The sequence below is a fragment of the Mytilus trossulus genome, chromosome 11 (genome assembly GCF_036588685.1).
Source record: "Mytilus trossulus isolate FHL-02 chromosome 11, PNRI_Mtr1.1.1.hap1, whole genome shotgun sequence".
Taxonomy (NCBI): domain Eukaryota; kingdom Metazoa; phylum Mollusca; class Bivalvia; order Mytilida; family Mytilidae; genus Mytilus; species Mytilus trossulus.
The window spans coordinates 29,998,008-30,018,540 of NC_086383.1; the positions used below are offsets into that span (position 1 = coordinate 29,998,008).

Genomic DNA, 20,533 nt, shown 5'->3' on the forward strand with positions numbered 1-20,533 from the left:
TAGTTTTTTTATATTCAGTGTCCACTTCATAATAAGTACAAGGTGGACTCGAGTTGGAGTGTTGACCTTGTGTTTTTATGTATCTATTTTTCTGTTTCCTTTTGCTTGTCTGTGTGCTATAATGTTTATTTTGGTTATATGACTCTTCCACTCCTTATCTATAAATCCAGCTATCAAAGCGAATTAAACTCAGTAAAGTCTGCTATGAAAGGCCCAGACATTAACCGTATTTCATTGTTTGGGCTAAATCTTCGAAGGTCTACTAACCATAGAATCAATATCAAATATCATGAAATCTCATTTTAAACTTTATTTTGAAAATGATGCATCATTTAATCACGGAATGCCGAAATACAGACTAAATATATATTATTCATGACACTAAATGTCTGAAATCTGAATTATATCAGAGATGGTCGAATATTGATTATGGATATAAATGCCTTCCACCATCGATATAGTTGATAGTTCCAGTAATGTACGATGCTTCATCTGATGTCAAGAAGAGCAAGAGGGAAACCACATCTGCTGGTTTCCCAGCCCTATTTAGATGTGCTTGCTTTGCTGTTGTGTCTGCAAGCTAGAAAGATAAGAGATAATTTTAGACATTGAATTACAAGATGCAAACATATCGAAATTGGTTGACATGAATTTCGCCAAAATTTAAAATATATGTAAGCATCTCGATAAAAAAAAAAGACTAAAAGCAAAACACAAAAAATCCACACAGTTCAGTTTTTTTTTAGATGGTATTGTAATAACAACATCAACCGTACTAATTGCAATGCACTTGTCCCACGATTCGCATTATGACAAATAATGACTCTTTTGTAAAAGATGAGGCAAACATATGTAAAACCCAAAACTAATTCAAACATTGATGGGCTAATAAAACAAAACAAAAAAGAACTAAAAGTCATTCAAAACCAGGACAAGGTATCATACGTGGCACGGTACTTGTCTATCCCAAATTCATGTATTTGGTTTTCATGTTTTTTTGTTATTCTCGTGGTGTTTTGTCTGATGCTTGGTCTGTTTCTGTGTGTGTTGCGTTTCTGTGTTGTGTCTCCTCTTATATTTAATGCGTTTCCCTCGGTTTTAGTTTGTTACCCCGCTTTTGTTTTTTGTCCATGGATTTATGAGTTTTGAACAACGGTATACTACTGTTGCCTTTATATATATTTCAAGAGTAAATTACAGCGATATCGATTCAATGGTCGACTTTATTCATAATTTATTGACGGAAAAATATGTACATTTATCAAAGGTACCAGGAATATAATGTTATACGCAAGACGCGCGTTTCGCCTACATAAGACTTATCAGTGACGCTCAGACGGAACATAATATGTGCATACAACCTTCTTATGGTCTTCATCTGTAGTATTCACACTATTACTATTACGAAGAATATTGGTATCATCAATGTAACCAGGACTACAATTTGATAATAAAATACAATGAAGTAACACATGTACGATAAACTAACAAAAAGTTAAAAAAAAAATAATGAATATTACAATAGATTGTATTTAAATATCAGAAATCATATATCAGAAAAGAAACAAAACTAATAAATATAATGACAACATTCGGAATTTGCTACAATATAGTAATATTATTATTGTCATCATATTGCATCAAATTTAATTATCTTTCTTTCGTTATGTCCCTTAAAAATGTAACTTGTGCAACAAAATTAAAAACAACACGTTGTATACATTTCATGGCGCGTCCGAAAAGTTTTTTCTGGATTTGCTTTCATCCGGAACGCTAAAAGTCAAATATTTGAAAGCCAAAAATTTATAAGGACCGAAACCATCGAAGAGGCTGAGCTATTTGACAAAAAAATAATCCAAAATAATTATCAAATCTACCAAAAGCCGACTTTGCCTGAGGGAGTTAAAACTTTAATTTCTTTATAATTTCAAAATTTATCAATGGACAGTTTTAGAAAGGACTGCTATAAGTCATGTCTGTATCGAAGTAAATGTACACTTGTGAGTGAACGTTTGTCATTTTCCAGGCGCATTCCGAATGTGTTAGGGTAAACATGTTTGTGAGAGCTTGGACACTTGTACACTGGGGTAACAGAACATCATTAGATCAAACATAAATATCAGTTTAAAAGAGCCTGACTCAGTTGATCGATATAAAGCTAAATGCAACTAATAAAACTTCAAAATACACAAGATTTATCATGCAGGATAACCATGGTCTCTTCCTTTTTCGAAGCAAATAGAAAAAATATTGTTTATCGAAAGCACATCTTTTCTGTTAAATAATTTTTAAACATCTGACACTGACTGAAGTTTAAGGTGAATCAAGGTACTTGGTAACAATGTTCTATGTACTACATCACCAACTAATTAAAACTTACTTGATAGCATTCACTCTTACACCGTGAGGACCTAGTTCTGAAAGAAATGTATTTAATCAATATTTTGTTTCAATGATTTGTTCATAAACTGTATGCGTCAAGAAAGCTTAGCCCGCTATATTTTTTATGATAACATCTAGGTGTTTTCAGCATGCAAATAGAGCTCACCACATTTTGTAAGAAGAAGGGGGAGGTTTCCACAAAGGTTTCAAAAGAAAGGGACCAATAATTTGATCTACGGACAGACATAACCAGGGAAGAATATGTTTCAAACATTTTTGTACAACTTATTTAAATAAACGTACAAAAAAGAAAAAAAATATATATCAAGGACTCTACAATCACAAAAGAAATTTGTTAAAATTATTTTTATTTTGAAATAGTCAATTCAATCAATTACAAGTCAGAAAATGTAACCATTATTTCAATTGGTTCATCCAAACATATTAATGTATAATAAATATATTTTACCTTTGGCTAGACATTTTGTAAGCATATCAATAGCTGCTTTTGCCATACTGTAAACAACTGTGATCGGTTGCTAAAAATATACAAATATTTTGTTTTTGTTTCCATTTCAATTTTACATAGTAATTTGCCTTTATGTATACAAATATATATTATAATATAAGTAACTAGGTTACTAAGGAGTGAACTATGTTATGCCTTCTTCGTGTTCCAAATGTGCTTGTATGGTAGGTTATCTGATTGAAACATTTGTGGCTTTCTTTTTATCTTTTAATTGCTAATTTATAATAAACTTAATTCCCAAGGAAATTGCTTTCTTTTTGCAATTAAACAGCATGCAATTGGCAGTTTCATAATCAAAGAATCATGGCTAATTTCATTGTTCGTACACCAAAATGAAAATGACGTTTTGGTGTACACTTTAGAAAATATATCCAATACTGCATTAGATTATGACAATGTATTAAGCGGCAAATTGCATACAAATTATTGTTGAAGACAAATAAATGTTTTTGTTGTGTTGTTGGGTGCCGTTTCAATTAACGTTGTTCAAACGAAACTGTACGATTTCATTTTTATAAGGCCTGATTTGAAGAATATACATAAAATAATCAATTATAAATTAAATATACTTACCCCTATCGTGGAACAGATACTCGACAGGTAGATTATATTACCTATATCGAAAATTCTAATTACTTAAAAGTATGTTTAGATTCATACATAGCAGTTTACTTATACATTCTCTATTCCGTATTTGTTATTAAAAATGTATATTCATCTCGATTTTTGATGCAATGAAAGTAACTCCACAATGTACAAAAATGATGTATCTTAACCATTTTTGTTGCATTCTTCGTGAATAGTTATCAAGATACCATGATTATTATTTTGTACGCCAGACTCATCATTGACGCTTAAGTATGACATTGCAAAAACATCTGAAAATTAAAAGTCCTTGGAGATAAGACAAGCATAGTTGTGCCAGAAAAAAAGTTTTCTCTCATAGTAGTAAAAATATTTGTTTCTTTTAGGTAAGGCAAGCATAATTGTGACAGATATATTTTAGTTATTCCTCAAACTAACAAACCTTTTGTTTCTTTGAAATTAGGCAAGTATTGTCGTGCCATAAAGAATTAAGTTTTCCCTCATACTATCAAACCTTTTGTTGTCTCTTTGAGATAAGGCAAGCATAAATGTGACAGATATAATTTAGTTATCCTTCATACAAACAAACCTTTGTTTTTTATTAGATGAGGCAAGCATAGTTGTGCTAGAAAGAATTTAGTTTTCCCTCATATTAGCAAACCTTTTATCTCTTTGATATAGGCAGGCATAATTGTGACAGAAATAATTTAGTTTTCTCTCATAATAACAAACCTGTTGTTTCTTTGAGAGAGGGCAAGCATAATTTTGACAGAAAGAATTTAGTTTTCCCTCATTCTAAACAACTTTTTTGTTTCTTTGAGATCAGGCAATCATAATTGTGGCAGAAATGATTTAGTTTTCCCTCATGCTAAACAACCTTTTGATTCTTTGAGATGCGGCACTCATAATTGTGACAGAAATAATTTAGTTTTCCCTCATGCAAATACACCTTTTGTTTCATTTAGATTAGACGGACAAAGTTGTGGCAGAAAGGACTTAGTTTTCCCTCATACAAACAAACCTTTTGTTTCTTTGAGATAAGGCAAGCATAGTTGTGCCAGGAATAATTTCGCCTTCTGATTTACACTGACGCATCTGTCGTAATCCTCTTCCTTAGTTTCACTTACATTTGAAAACATGGCATAGCCTGCAATGTCAGCCTGAAACGTATTTACATATAATTATATGAGATATAGTCTTCTCATAGCTGAGTGGCGTTAGCTTTATTTTATATGCATAGAAAAAATAAATAATTATTTTATCTTTTCTCTTATTTTATGAGAACGAATCGTTTTGATACACTGTAAAACAAGATTAGTGTCATTATCTCAAATTTACTAGATGCAGTTACAATTTCAGCAGAAGTTTTATTGTTATGTTTTGCAATTGAAACCTAACTGATTCTATTTTTCTGTAATCAATTTCATCGATAACTTATCCCTGTATTTGTGTGGCAAAATGAATCGCTGTACTATCTCGTTTTCTTCTCTCTTTTTTTGTTGTTGTCAAAACCTGAACGTTTTGTCACTACATGATAACACTTCTATGTAAATACAGATTCCGAAATATTTAAAAAAAATCTACAAAATATTCAATCTCTCAGTATGACTTTCTTTTAGATAAACGAATGTTTTTGGTCCTGATGCTACTAAAGCACTTTAGCTAAGCTTTACTTCTTTGTCATGTATTATTCGTGCAAGACATTCTGAATGATAAATTTTAATATAATTTGATTATATACTGTAAATTCAGAAATCAATGAGTGCATTTATTATTCAAATGTTGTCATTTAAGACTTAAATGCGAATCTAATTTTTACGAATTAGAGAAAAATCCTGTTTAATTCATATATATATAAAATATTTCAAAATGCGAGGTAAAATTTTTGCGTTCACAACTCGGAAGCATTTTTCGCATTATTTAAAACCTCGCAATAATTTCTGAATTTACAGTATATATATCTATGTGAAGGTATGTCGTTGACAATCCTTTTTATTTAGGTGACAGGTTTTACTACAAGTAGAACATGTTCATTCTAAATAGTATTACTTTCAAACTGTATTTAGACGATTTAAACACCTTGACTAAAATTAGTTCAGCTCGTTTAATTCTCACAATTTTTTTTTACAAAATATTATCTTTTATCCTTCGAAAAGAAAAAAAAGTTTCAATAATCTTGAACCAATCACTTCTCGGAAAAATGGTTGCATAAATAGCAGTTTGACAAACACTAATTTTGATCATTAAAAAACTTAATATTTCCTGAAAATGCAATGTGATTAAAACGATTAGCTGATTTTACAGAGTTATCTCCGTGTAGTGCCTCCGGGTGCGGGAATTTCTTGCTACATTGAAGACCTGTTGATGACCTTCCGCTGTTGTTTTTTCTATGGTCGGGTTGTTGTCTCTTTGACACATTCCCAATGTCCATTCTCAATTTCATTTGTTCCACCTTAATGATACACATTTTGGAACAGTTTGATACGTTCCGGTTACAAAACTTTAAAATAGAGAGGTATCATTTCCAATGCTGGCACTATGTCATATACAAATAATGATTGTTTGTATCTATTTCATAATGGTGAATAAAAAAGTACATTTATATCATATAAAACAAACCAATATATCCAATCTTCCAAATTTCTGTATCAGGCTCTTTACAATCTCTTCCCTGAAGGCAGATTGAGATAAATCTCCACTGCAAAACCCTATCTAATAAGAAAATATAATCATGCGTTTACATAACATTGGATAATATACATGATATATAAGTATTAATAGCAGAAAGAGTTATCTACATGGTTAATTTGTTAAAAAAAAAAACACAGAGAAAAAAAAAACAATTAACTCATTTAAAACAGCCGTTATTATTTAACATTCCTATACAAATGGAATGCAAAACATTTCATTGGCGAATTACATTTGCGCGTATTAGGGATGTACTTTTGTTTTAGATTGCGCACAAGATTAAATATCATGTGTGCATATTCATTTTACAAGTAAAGTTAACAACTACTATAAATACAGATCATTATTGAAAATATGAAGCCACTTTTAGAATGTTAACATAAGGGTTCGTTTATCAGAGAACACATCCCAGGGAAACACACGTAGATAATTCAATAATTAATGATGCAATTCTAAGAACATCCAAATGGAAACAGGGTTAAGAGCTACAAATAATCAGCAAAAAAAGGCATGTCAAATTGAGTTTTAAGTGATTAATTTAAATATTTTGTATTTGTTTTTTCTAGTAATGGAATTCGTGTTACTGTATACAAGTAATAACAAAACAAATGAGCGTTTCCTGCTAGAAACTCCTGTTTCATCATGTGTATGCTGAGTAGCAAGGAGTCATTAACTATTATAACAAGGGTATGTACAATGTTTTACATATAAGCTAACATGTTAATTTTTTCGTATTTTCGGATACATGAAACCCTATTTTCTGATTTACCACTGTTAACTTGTTCAACGAATCTGCTGAAATACATTAACAAGCTATGCGCAGACTTCTACAGACGTTGTTATGCGTCGAATTTCACAATTTTTGTTAATACATCTACATGACATGGCTATTTGTATTTACTTGGCACCGATAATGAGGCATTATCTACGCGAATTTTTGTTTGTTCAATCATTAATGCAAGTGAAATAGTGAAACAATAATTCTCTTTTAGAATCCAGTTTGGTTAAATTTTGTCACCTTTTATTCAATCACTTAGTTAGAGATGTATTACGCATGAACCAGGCGTCTTCGGCTATCGAAAGGACAATAATGCCCATATTGCCAATATTGAAAGTGAAACTAGGGTAAACCATTTCGTTGACTAATTTGATCTCCAAAACTCATTCTTTTACAGGTAAAAACGATAATTAACATATTTGTTAAATATATAAAATGACATCAAACAGACCTAGACAAATCCTATTCCACGTTTCGCTATCTATTTATATCTAAATTTATGTTGATATCGGGTTAAATGATCGTCGGCAGTCTTCGGGGGGGGGGGAGGGGGGGGGGGGGGAGGGCGCAACTCGATAGTTAATAAGATTGCATCTATGCTAAAGTACACTCGAAATGTGGGTACATGTTCCTATTGTCGAGTCCATGCATTGGTAATTCTTCACTTCAGACCATTTGTTTAGTTCGATATACCTTTTAGCAAATTATGAATCAAATTTTAGACTTTGGCTCACTTCCGTGAAAATAAATTTGACAGATAATGCAGGCCCCTTTAACAGGATTTTTTTTCTAATTTACTTTTCATTTTCAACTGCTACTGCGCATGCCTATTTTTATCTTCAGTTATGCACTTTGTAATGCAGAATATTTATCTTGGCTCATTATTCTGAACTGTGAAAAACCCATCCAGACCCCTATTTTGATGTATATTTGGCTCATTATTCTCTATCCTGTTCATCTTCTCCAGACACCCATTTTGCTGTAGATTTTGCTCATTATTCTCTTATCTGTAAAACCATCCAGACCCCCATTTTGGTTTAGATTTGGCTCATTTCGGTCTACTATGTAAAGCCCCTCCAGACCCACATTTTGGTGTAGATTTGGCTCCTCACTTTTTACTCTGCAAAGCCGATCCAGACCCATATTTTGGTGTAGATTTGGCACTTACTTTCTACTCTGCAAAGCCCATACAGATCCTTATTTTTGTGTAGATTTGGCTCATTACTTTCAACTCTGTAAATCCCCTCCAGACCCCCATTTTGCTGTAGATTTGGATCATTATTCTCTTTAACAGTAAAACCAATCCAGACCCCTATTTTTCTGTAGATTTGGCTCATTATTCTCTACTCAGTAAAGCCCCTACAGACCCTCATTTTGATGTAGATTTGGATCATTATTCTCTAAACAGTAAAACCAATCCAGACCCCTATTTTGCCGTAGATTTGGCTCATTATTCTCTACACTGTAAAACCCACTCAGATCCCTTTTTTGCTGTTGATTAGAGTCGTTATTTCTACTCTGTAAAACTCATCCAGTCCCCAATTTAAATGTCTTTACGTAGGACTCAAATCTGTGTTGGGTTCCAGATCTATGGCAGATTCCAAATCCATGGTAAATATGACATCCCAAATCTATGGCCGTTTTTTTTTAAATCCTAATCTACGGCAAGTTTTGTTATTTTTAAATCTATGGCATATTTTTGTTGTTTCCCAATCTATGGCAAATCGTGTGCGAGTGTAGAACAAGGCAGTACATATACAATCACGGATTTGTCCTAAGTAAGTTGAAATTTACGACAACGGGAGCATGTATGTAAACATTTGTGAAATACAAATTCCATAGTGGTCAATCAAATCATAATGTCAAGCATAAAAAAGTGTAGGAGTAATGTACCATAATACAGATTCTTATATGACGTTCTTCTTTAGCTTTGGATACAAAGCCATGTTCTAATTTGAATAGAACATGGGCTGCACATGATTGACGTCATAATTGAAGTTGCAACATCAGATGAATTTTGAACAACGCCAAAGATCAAAATGGACATTTGTGTTGTTGTTGCTCGCTAGGAAATTAAATAAAAACATAAAAGTAGGTTTAAATGTTTCTGTTCTTTTTTATTGATAAGCTGTTGATTTTCTTTAACGTTTTTGGTTCATCAAATCAAAATGGCGACAGTTCGAGCGTCTATTATAGGTCCGCTTCGAGGTACAAAAGTTCAAAATATTCCTATTAGAATCAAAATAGTTCTATCATGCCATGCTCTATGCTCATTTTAACATGGGTAGGCATTATATTTGTAAACATTTAATACCTCGCTAACGCTCGATATTAAGATATTAACAAATATAATGCCTACCCATGTTAAAATGAGCATAGAGCATGGCATGAAAGAATTATTTCTTAAATAAAAATTATCTTCTGCGGAGAGCATTTACTAATATGTACATAGTACCTGTTTAATCCATTAAGTAAAACAACGAGAAAAAAAGAAGGTCGCTTAACAAAGAAGAACGCATTTTTATTATAACAAAAAAAGTTTGATTTTTCTCATCATATCTATCTAAGCGTTAATTAATCTTTTTTTACTGGTCACCTGCAATTTTTTTTTCTGAGTATTTTAACACAAGACTTCAGGCGAATTATATGGCGTTATTTTATTGTGACGTTATGTTTTTTCTCTTTTCCCGAAATAACGTAATATTCATATTTGCAATAGATTTGATGAAAACAAAAATCTGCCACAGATTTGGAGAAAAACAAAGATCTGCCATAGATTTGAAGAAAATAAAAATCCGTCATAGATTTGGACAAGACAAAAACTGCCATAGATTTGATTTGTTTGGTGTTTGTAACGTCAAATTTGTCATAGATGAGGAATCTGTCATAGATTTGAGTCCTAAATATTTGCCAATCATTATTATTCAATCTAGTATATGCTTTATTGAAAACATAGTAATTACAGTGTGAGCATTCTGGCCTCGATTGCGAGAGTTTTTTTTTTTTTTTTTTTTAAAGCTCCGACAAAGACCGCATGGTCGGCTCGGATGCACAATAACATGTGCAGGTAAGGTAATATATTCACGAGCCCTGTTGTCTTGCAAACTGGTGACTATGCGATACAGGCTTTGCTAATTGGCGAAAGTCGTATGGTGACCTATAGTTGTTAATTATGTGTCATTGACTCTTGTGGAGACTTTTTTCATTCATTGGCAATCATACCACATCTTCGTATTTTTATATTTTATAACATGTCGGTAAAAACAAAAAAGGGTTCATATTCCTATCACGTTGACATCTTTTGTCCTAATATGCGTGTAACATTTGCTACTGGACGTTTAACGGTAATTTATTATTCATCCCTCAATACAGGTATGTCAATGTTATTTTATGAAACACTTAAAAATAAGATTGAGTATACATTTTGTAAAACTATTATCATGATCTTGATCAATGAGCCACAAAATTATTTTCATTCAAGATTTAAATAACTTACTTTATCGTCTGCTAAACCCTTTTCCATGCATTTCTGTTGTACGTTTTGCAATTTATCCTCTTCAAGAGCCACTAAATATAATCTGGCACCATGTTCTGCTAACTTATAAGCGGTGGCTTCCCCTATGCCAGAACTTGCTCCTAAAAGATTAGTATAAACCCAATCTACAGGTGCAGAACTAGCCATTTAAAAAACTGAAGTTTGCAACTTCCGCAACACCATGAAACGTTCACAAAAATAGACATAAATAAATCGAATGATGGGGTTCTGACCCCCGGACTCTCCAACTTTTGAATCCGCTAGTCAGCTCCGCATGTTGTAAAATAACAATAATTTGAGGTGGGCATTTTTTTTGGTCATTTTTTGCTGATGTCAAAACTCAAAGAGTACTTTTGTGTCAGCCCACAACAAATTAATTGACAGTTTAAAACACATCATTAAGAGGATGACATACAGACGGTGATATAGTAAAAATATATAAAAAAAAAAAGACAAACAGACAAACAACCGAATAAAAAGTACACTATATTATATACAGAAACTAAATATTGAGCAACATGAATAGCAAAAATGCAAGGGTCATCTCACGTTCTCAGAAAATGTCAACATTTCCTGTTCTGATAGAAACACCCGTCGTGATGCTCCTGTTATATTCTTTGTTAATCATATCTAGTCATAAGGCATCATTCAATAACAGATTGATAAGTTAACGTTTGTAGAATTGGAGATTGTTTATAAAAGAGGCACGAAAGATACCAAAGGGACAGTTAAACTCATAAATCTAAAACAAACTGACAACGCCATGGCTAAAAATGAAAAAGACAAACAGACAAACAATAGTACACATGACACAACATAGAAAACCAAAGAATAAACAACACGAACCCCACCTAGGGGTGATCTCAGGTGCTTCGGAAGGGTAAGCAGATTCTGCTCCACATGTGGCACCCGTCGTGTGGCTTATGTGATATATAATTCTGTAGGTCTCATTCATGAAAGGGAAGGGGATTGTAGTTACGACGTAAGGAACATATCCGATATCATTTGTGATACGGTTATTCTATACCGGTCCAGCAATCCTCTATCAAGAAAATCATGATAGGAAATGCATGCACGGGAATATCGTATCAATTGAGAGATATATAACCTGTATGCAGGTGCTGCTGGAATGTTGCTACTTAGAAATGGAAAGTTCACAATTGGAAAGCTAAAATCATTTCTTTTGTCGTAAAGTTTTGTTTTCAACCGACCCTCATTGTCAATTTCTAGATGTAAGTCAAAATATGAAGCAGACTTAACTGTATCTGTAGTATCCTTTATCTCTAGTTTAATGGGATAGATGCGTTCCACATAGTCACCAAATTTTGAATTATTTAGCGAAAGAACATCTTCTATATAGCGGGAAATCGAGTTAAAGGATATTGCTAACTTCTTATCTTTCTTCCTAAGAAGTTCCTGCATGAAGTCAGCCTTCTTATAATGAAGAAAGAAATCGGCAAGTAGAGGGGCAAAGTTTGTTCCCATTGGAATGCCGACAGTCTGTTGAAAAACACGTCCTCCGAACGTAACAAATATGTTGTCAATAAAAAAATCAAGCATCTTGATAATATCAGTTTCAGGAGTTTTTTGTTTGAATCAGAGTGATCCTTTACAAAGTAGGATTTATTCCTTCCTAAGACAGGATACTTATATAAGATTGACATTTGCGTAGGTCTATCGCAAAAAAATGCACTTGAATACCGCTCGGTGTTTTAGATTTATTTTTTCTTCTTTTGAAATTTGGAAAAAAAGTGTTATTAAAACTATTTAAAACATTTGCTTAATCATGTTTATACTATAATTTGTACTTCTTGACACATATCAGTATTCATTACATAGTGAAACTTGATTCAACCGAACCTCTTCGGGACTTAACATTTAGTTCGGTTTTGGCCGATGTTCGGTTTTATCAGGTTCATAACGCATACAATTTAACATGACGGTGCTTAAGAACATGTTTGGTTTGTCCAGGTTGTCACTTTATGCAGGATTCGGTTTAGTCAAGTTTCACTGTACTATTATTGCACCTTTGTTTGCCATGGTGTTATACTTTAATTATGTTCACACTTTTATCGTTTGTTGAAGTATTGTACTTCATACACCATGAGGGGGCTTTAGTGAAATAAAATGTCTTATGTCTTATGACTTCTATAACAGAAAAAAAAATAACAGTAGATATACGTATACTGATTTTGTTCTGTTTAAACGTTGTTATGTCTGGATTAATGCAGCTTTTCAGTCCAATTGAAATAAAACATAAAACCGAGACACATGTTTAATTACTCATATCAGCGGCTAACAATTACATCGGAAACCAGCGATATTTATAGATTATCGCTGATCATCTCAACGAGATTGATTTTCTCGCTTGAGCCGGTGGAAGCGAGAAAATCAATCCAGTTGAGATGAACTCAACCCTATCTATCGCTATTTTACCTATAACGACGTTGTCAATTTTATATTCTAACATGACGTCCTTCAAACGCTTTGAGTACACACCCGTGGTAAAATATGAATATATTTCATGGGCTGTTACCCATTGTATCCCCACGTCACAATTTTATGAATGAGCGACTCGACGTCATAGAACAATGACGTCAGAATATAAGTAATTTAAAAATATATGCTTGTGAAACGGAAAATCATCACAACAAAGAAACGTAAACAAACGATGCTAAAATGGGATATAAGCGATTTTTTTAAACATATAAAACATATATAATTAAATAATCATGTTTAAATTCATCCAAAACTATCTAAATACGTTATTGTTAATAGTTTAAGCATGTCACTAATTCTGTTTGCTCCGTTCTTTTACGCCAATCTAATAGTGCGTTTATTTATGGGAACGGCAAATATTTGCCTCCACCTAGAGCGCTTCGATCCAAAAGAATTGCCGTATTTGTCCTATTAGAATCGAAATAATTCATGGGGGCTATCGCTCAGGGTAAAATATTTGTCATAAAGGGCCAACCCGTGGTAAACTAATTAATTTCATTAGCAACGCCAAGTGCCTCCTTAGTTTCTAGCGATGATTTTCCATCTCACGCGAGTAGCATATGAAAAGTTATAACAATAAAAGATCAAAGGCAAAATGCAAAATATAGCGATAGATTCAAATTCAGGAAGAGATATAACAATGTAATAAATTTCCAGTCGTACAATATTTGAGGGTCTTTGGGAGGGGGCGGGGGGGGGGTCTTTAATTTTTGTATTCTTTTAATTTTTAGGCCATTTTGCAATATATTCTTTAAACTTTTTTTAACTATTATTCATATTTAAGAACCTTGTTATTCTCTATTCTTTTTTTTTGTCCATTTTTACTGCATTTTTTTATATTTACCCTTTATCATTCTCTATTCTGTAAACCCCCGTCCGTACCCTCCAAATTAATATAAAACGAGTGTTCAGCTTATTCAAAAGAGGTATTATCATAATTTGTTTAACATTTGTGACTAAACTAGAATTAAATTTCTCGCGTGATTTTGAATTGATGTCTCCTTGTATTTGTATGACAAGGTAATCATAATCGCTAAGGACGTCTCTCGGTCAGTCCGTAATCAATCTTTTACTATGAAATAATATATATATACACATATACATTATATTGTACACAGCACATTTAATAATTTTGTTTTAGAAAAGTTCAACGTATAGCAGAACATGATTCCTACCTGTAACAAGGACAACTTTATCTTTAATGCTAGACATGTTTTTCGGTCAGAAATTGTCCGAGATAATACAAAAGATTTAATAAAAAACAGATCAAATTCACCTAGCATTCTTCTAAATAATGTATCGTATGATTCAACATGAACATCGAGATAACTCATCTTATCATTCACCAAACACATGGTGCACTTCAATGTTACCCTACATAAAACAGGCATAAATGTCCCTGACCTTTATTGTCGTTTTGTCAATAACAAGGAGCAATTTATCTGTAACACAATGCGTGTACAAATATACCATGGTGCGTAAGAATAGATGATGTAATATGTTTAGCTACCAAACGTGCAGCTAGAGGCTTTTCTGTAGTTAATTTTGATAACGATCTCCGAACGTGTAGCTAGAATCTCTTCTGTAATAAATCTTGTTACTGGACATGGCACTAAACAAGAACAATCTTTAAAAAAGAATTCCGACGCATTTAAATTTGAGTATATGTTTAAAAGTATAATTTTGATAACCTTCAGAAGCACAATGACTTAATGATGCAGGACCTCTTGTCTTTCTGTTTACATTCACCAAAACCCCGCGAAAATCTCACATGCGTAGGTGCGTTCTAAAATTCATGTACGTTCGAACAACAAAGTTGACATTAAAAATTAAATAATTCTCCCGAATAAACAGTTGTCATGTATCCAAAGACCTATTGGAGAAAAGATTATTTCAATAAAAATATAACTCTTTGTAAGATATAGATCAAATATTTAAAGTTTTTTACTTGCTTTCCATCACGATCATGACGATATAATTAACGAGACGTTTTTTTCAAACACAACCAAATCACCCACCATGACAACATTTTGTCCAATCACAGAAAGGATTTTCGAGCATGCGCATTCTGTTACCATAGTTAAGCGTCCTTCAGTTCAAAGGGAACAAACCAAAATTATACCGACTACGTCGCAAAAAGGCAAAAAGGCAAACAGTATACCGCTGTTCAAAAACTCATAAATCGATAGAAAAAAAAATCCGGATTACAAACTAAAACCGAGGTAAATGCATTAAACATAAGAGGAGAACAACGACACAACATTGAAATGGAACACAAACAAAAACGATCTAAGCATTATACAACATCCGATGACAAAAAAATTTTAACATCAAAACTAAATACATGATAGGAAAGTACCGTGACATCTCTTATGATAATGTGAATTCACATTCAAATATAAAAGGAAACAAATGACATAAAGAAAACACAACGTTAAAATGTAACACACACAGAAACGAACTATAATATAACAATGGCCATATTTCTGACTTGGTTTATGACATTTTTTAAGGACGAAAATGGTGGGTGGAACTGGTTTTGTGGCATGCCAAAACCTCCCGCTTTAAAGGCAATGTTAAATATAACATTAAAATGACAACACAACATTACAGGACCACAATGCAATAAAGAGGAGAACATATAGGACAAAGAAAGATACAAATAAAAGCTAACAAAAGGCATCAGGTTAAAAATTTAACAAGTGCCTTTCGTCCACACAAGACTTTACTAGTGACAACCAGACACAAAAAACCGAAAGCCAAAACAAGTACAGCATTTACAGGCACTGAGGAAAAATTTTGAAAAAGTTGTGCCAAATACGGTTAGGGTTTTCTGATTGGGAACAACTTAAGAACAAACTATAAAATAATTTGAAAGGGTTTGACTGAAAGATCAGCACGAAACGAATAGAAAAAATCAAACAAAGTACCGATCAAAGAGTTCTCCCAGTCACTGAAAGCTATTTGATTATATTTTTTTTTATAAATAAACCATAATGAGGCTTTCACAGGGAAGCTCCACTCATGTGAGTTACAAGTGAAAATCATGGGAATTTAACATGAAAATTACAGGGATCTTTTTCCCTTGATTTTTCAAAATGAATTATTCAAATAAAATTAAAATTTTTAAATTTGACTAAAATCATGAAAAATGCTATTTGTTTGTGTGTGAAACTCACTTGAATATGTTTACGTGAGTTTCATGTAAGAGCTCGTTTGATGTGAATTTCACGTACATGTGTACCAAGACGAAAATACTCATCAGTACAAAATCAACGAACTTAACGTAAAGACGCCTGGCCCATAAACTGTTTGAGAGAGAAAAATAACCTTAAGCAATGCCAAAATCTAAATTTTGACATAATTTAGGACATCACAGTAAAAAAAAAATTGTTGAATATATGTGCTTACAAATGTTACTTTATCAAGTTACTATAACTTGAACTTCATCAGATATCCGTATTCATTTAAGGAATGACTGTAATATTTTTTTCTGTCTATGAAGAAATAATATAACAAAGTGAAGCACACTGAAGAACGCGCGAGTGTATTATTTACAATGTAACAGTGTGCAACACATTGATTATGTTATTTCGAATAGACTGACAAAATAGCAGTAACCGAGAGTTATTCAATTTGAGCTACTATAAACACCTGCAATTAGGATTTAACATACCAGTGAGGAATTACCCATTAGTAGTAGTTTAGCTATACAACATTACAACATTTAGTGATTCTGAAGCAGTTCCGTATAACGTGTGTAAATTATAGAAGCATTGTCGAATGCTCTTGAATCAAATTGAAGTAAAATTGGTGTCAAAATGTTGGTGTAAGTCTAATATAACAGGCTCATACCAATCAATTAAACATCTGAATTACAGGCTCCTGCCTTGGTGACATGAACACTTGTGGAAAGGCTAAACATGTCTGTGAGCTCTTGCGATCTTCTACATAGAACTTGTATTACTCCTTTTTATCTTCGAAATATCAGGGTGTAAATGTATTTAGCTTTTTATAAACTATATTGCACTATGACGTCATAAATGTGTTTATAAACACAGAAGCTTGCATCAAACTATGGGATCTTTTATGCCCAAATATATGGTATTGAGTGTTTTGAATGTTTAACAATTTCCTATAATTGCTTACATCCATTTCATTTAAACTTTGGCGGACAGTTGACTCGTTTGCATAATATCACATCTACTAAGTTGTATATGCTGTAAGTGTTTTTAATATTTACGTTTTTTTTTAATTATGTACATAAGTCAGTTCGTATTCTCGTTTTATTTATGTTTTAAATGTGTCGGTTCGGGGCCTTTTATATCTTACTACGCGGTAATGTTTTTATTCATTTATGAAGACGGGATGGCTTTTGTTCTAGATTGGCAATTGTAGGGGCAATATTCTAGAGGGATTTAAAATCTTGACATGGAAGGTTGTACTTATTTATTATCAGTAACAAAAAAATCTTACACACAATGTAAAACGTTTGAAAACAAATTAATTAGTCTCATTCACTTTTAAAATCAAGTAATATTTGATGAAAACACTACAGTCTTTGTTATAACATTTTTGTGACGAGTTTCGTCTTCTTGTAAATCTGGTCTCCCATCTTGACCCACATCGGAAGTTTTAACATTAGGCCTTCCCAGTCTTCCGGATTATCTTTACATGAAAACACATGCACCTGAAATATAAAAAAAAATATAAGGAAAAATTTAAACGTCTTGGACGGAGTTAAATACTGGGGTAAACTATACAAATAATACAATCGCTTACAATGATATGGCAGGTTGTACCTGTGGTTACAGTGTCGATCAACATGTCAATTGTAAAATACAAACTTATCAATAATTGCGTATGAATAATTTTTGTAAACACCCTTTTTTTTTTAATGAAAATGATATTTTATTGATAGTGAATTATAATATATCCAACTAAATGTTAGTTAATTACACATATACATATACTATAATATAAACATACATAATTGCACATCATATACCTTGATAACTACGTAAATTTTGTTCCGGATATGACCTTTACTTCTTACATCCTTATAGGATACAATCTATCTGACACATATTTCTCGTTTAGAAAAATCTTACTCGTGTACTCGATAAACACTTTTCTCGGAAAGATTCGAGCCTCAAAAAACGAAAAAAAAGTAATACGATACTGAACACAACAAATACTCTTAGACTAGTACTTTAACGCCATGGAAATTTATGCTTTAATTTGCTGAAGGTGTTCTAGTAATTTTATCAAGGTTAAAACGAAGGTTGAGGTCTGTAAAAAGTAAAATCACAAAAATACACAAATCGGAAATTCCATAATCATGGAAAAATCAAATGACAAAACACATCAAAAACGGATGGACAACAATTTTCATTTCCTGACTTGGTACAGGCTTTTTCAAATGTAGAAAATGGTAAAATAAACCTGGTTTATAGCGCTTAGTGTCATCAAATTCCGTTATATTTACAATGATAAACGTGTACAAACAGGACATGAAATCTAGGTTTATGGTTTGATGTAGCATACATAGCCATGTATGAGTGTTTACCCCTAACACAACAACAGGATATTATAAATGCTATAGAACACAAATTTACAAATTTTGTTTAATTGGTATCAAACCAGAAGTTTGAAATAAGAACACAGGTACTTCAAATTATGTGAATTTAAAATGCTAAATAATTTTCCAATTTTGAAATGTATTCAGCAGTGGAACTACTAAATTATAAATCATATAAACCAATCCACACGACACTGGTTGCTTATATAGTATTCGTTTGGCACATTAAAGACCAACAGTTGTGTAGGTAGAAATTTATAAGAAACATACCCGTCTTTCACCAAGTACTTTGAAAATTTCAATTTCGAATTGTCCGTTACTGCGTTGTTCTAAAACTGAAGCTGCTTCGTCTCGCCAATATTCCAAAAATTGTTCTAAAGGTATACCTGGCAATCATACAAAAATAAATACGTGAAGCCAACAAGGACAATTTTAGCATAAACAAAGTATTACATTGCAACTTGCTTTTTTAATTCAGATTTATATCGCAAATATTGTTTTCATTCTTCATGAATACACAAGTATCAGCATATATTTATTGTGTGGCACAATAAGCAAGCAAGTAAAATAAATAAGCATTATAGGCATTCTATAAAACAACACTAGTCTTTGAAATATATGGATTAAGTATAGTAATAACATTTTCATTAATTAAGTAACAGTAGTGCAAGGCATATATGAGCATACATATGGTATTGTATAACAGTATACAAATAATTTCAAATGCTCACATACATACATAATCAAATTTAATTAACGCAAATATTCTAATCTAACGTAATTTATATATTTATATAAGTACATAGCCATGAGGCTTAAACATGTAGTCTATGTTGAAATTGTCCTACCGTTGTCAAATTTGAAATATTACACCAACTTGGATCGGTAGGGCATTTTTGATTTTTTTTTGTTTGGGGACTGCTCTCCATGTAGTTAGATTATCTTTAATGTCACAACCTTTGGGAATGAAGAGCTGTACCAGTTCACATCACAAATACTTATTTTTATTTGGCATATCTTTGTAATCTTTGCGCAGTGTTTGGAAATTTTAAAAGTGTACCAGCGTCTGTGGTGTCCGCTTAAACTGTATAAACTTTCAAGATTTTGATAGTGTCTCCATTCAAATATATTGACATGATTCATTTCACATCGTGCTATTACCGATGAAGGATGTCTGTTATCCGAAATATCTTATATTTGTTCATTTTATAGTTATTTAATGGCGATGTTGTACCCTTTTTGACTTGTTATATATTATATTTTCGGCGATTTGCTGGTCCAAATTCAGACGCATTTATCGTCGGTGGGGCAGCAATGGTTCATTTTAGGTCACAAAGTTGGGCAAACATAGTTGATGATTATGCAAATAATGTCATACTGCCTTATATATAATCTTGCATCGATAAGTATTCAAGAGTAGACATTGTTTTTAATGTTTACTTAATGAATGATTTAAAGGCTGTGAAAAGACAAAGGCAAGGTTTTTGTGCCAGATGGAAAGGTGTTGGTTCTGGTAGAACACCAAGGGTTTGGAGTAGTTTTCTCTATGAAGATGACAACAAAACGAATTTTTGCAAGCTTCTTAAGAGACTTATAAAAATGTGTATGTTACTAATCGTGAAAATATTTTTTGCAATTTTAATAAGGATACTTTCTACCCCTTGTAATCATGAAGACGCAGGTACACGAATGTTTGTCCATGTTCGGCATGATTATAAGAAGTGTTGTAAAAAATAATGTTAGGTAGTATTGACACAGATGTAATAATATCAAGAATTGCAGCAATCGCAGAACTAGTAAGAACACATTGTGGATAGATTATGGAAGGAATAAAAACTTGTTATGGCTTCCTGTACGTGACATATCAAATGCGTTTGGTCCTTGTGTAGCAGCTCTTCCTTTCGTCCATTCATTCAGTGGATATGACACTTTGTCGAATTGACGTAGGAAAGGGAA

At 32.4% G+C, this 20,533-nt stretch overlaps 1 protein-coding gene across 1 annotated transcript; it reads right to left on the bottom strand.

Annotated features, from left to right (window-relative positions):
• Positions 1-427: 427 nt before the first annotated feature.
• LOC134689936 (uncharacterized oxidoreductase TM_0325-like) lies at positions 428-14,268 on the bottom strand. The gene is made up of 9 exons (XM_063549902.1): positions 14,172-14,268; positions 10,459-10,598; positions 6,116-6,208; positions 4,518-4,656; positions 3,485-3,525; positions 2,852-2,921; positions 2,381-2,417; positions 1,362-1,437; positions 428-580 (listed from the first exon to the last, which is right to left on the bottom strand). Exons 1-9 carry the CDS (start codon positions 14,206-14,208, stop codon positions 428-430), a joined length of 786 nt encoding a protein of 261 aa, XP_063405972.1. The 5' UTR covers positions 14,209-14,268.
• Between the last annotated feature and the right edge of the window lie 6,265 nt (positions 14,269-20,533).

What these genes read in the sequence shown, in the direction of transcription:
- LOC134689936 (XM_063549902.1), bottom strand. Translation starts at nt 14,208, where the DNA reads ATGTCTAGCATTAAAGATAAAGTTGTCCTTGTTACAG. An exon ending in TTATCTCAAAGAAACAAAAG is followed by an intron (nt 3,526 to 4,517) that starts GTTTGTTTGTAT and finishes TTTTCGATATAG; the next exon opens with GTAATATAATCTACCTGTCG. An exon ending in GTATCTGTTCCACGATAGGG is followed by an intron (nt 2,922 to 3,484) that starts GTAAGTATATTT and finishes GTATATTTTTAG; the next exon opens with CAACCGATCACAGTTGTTTA.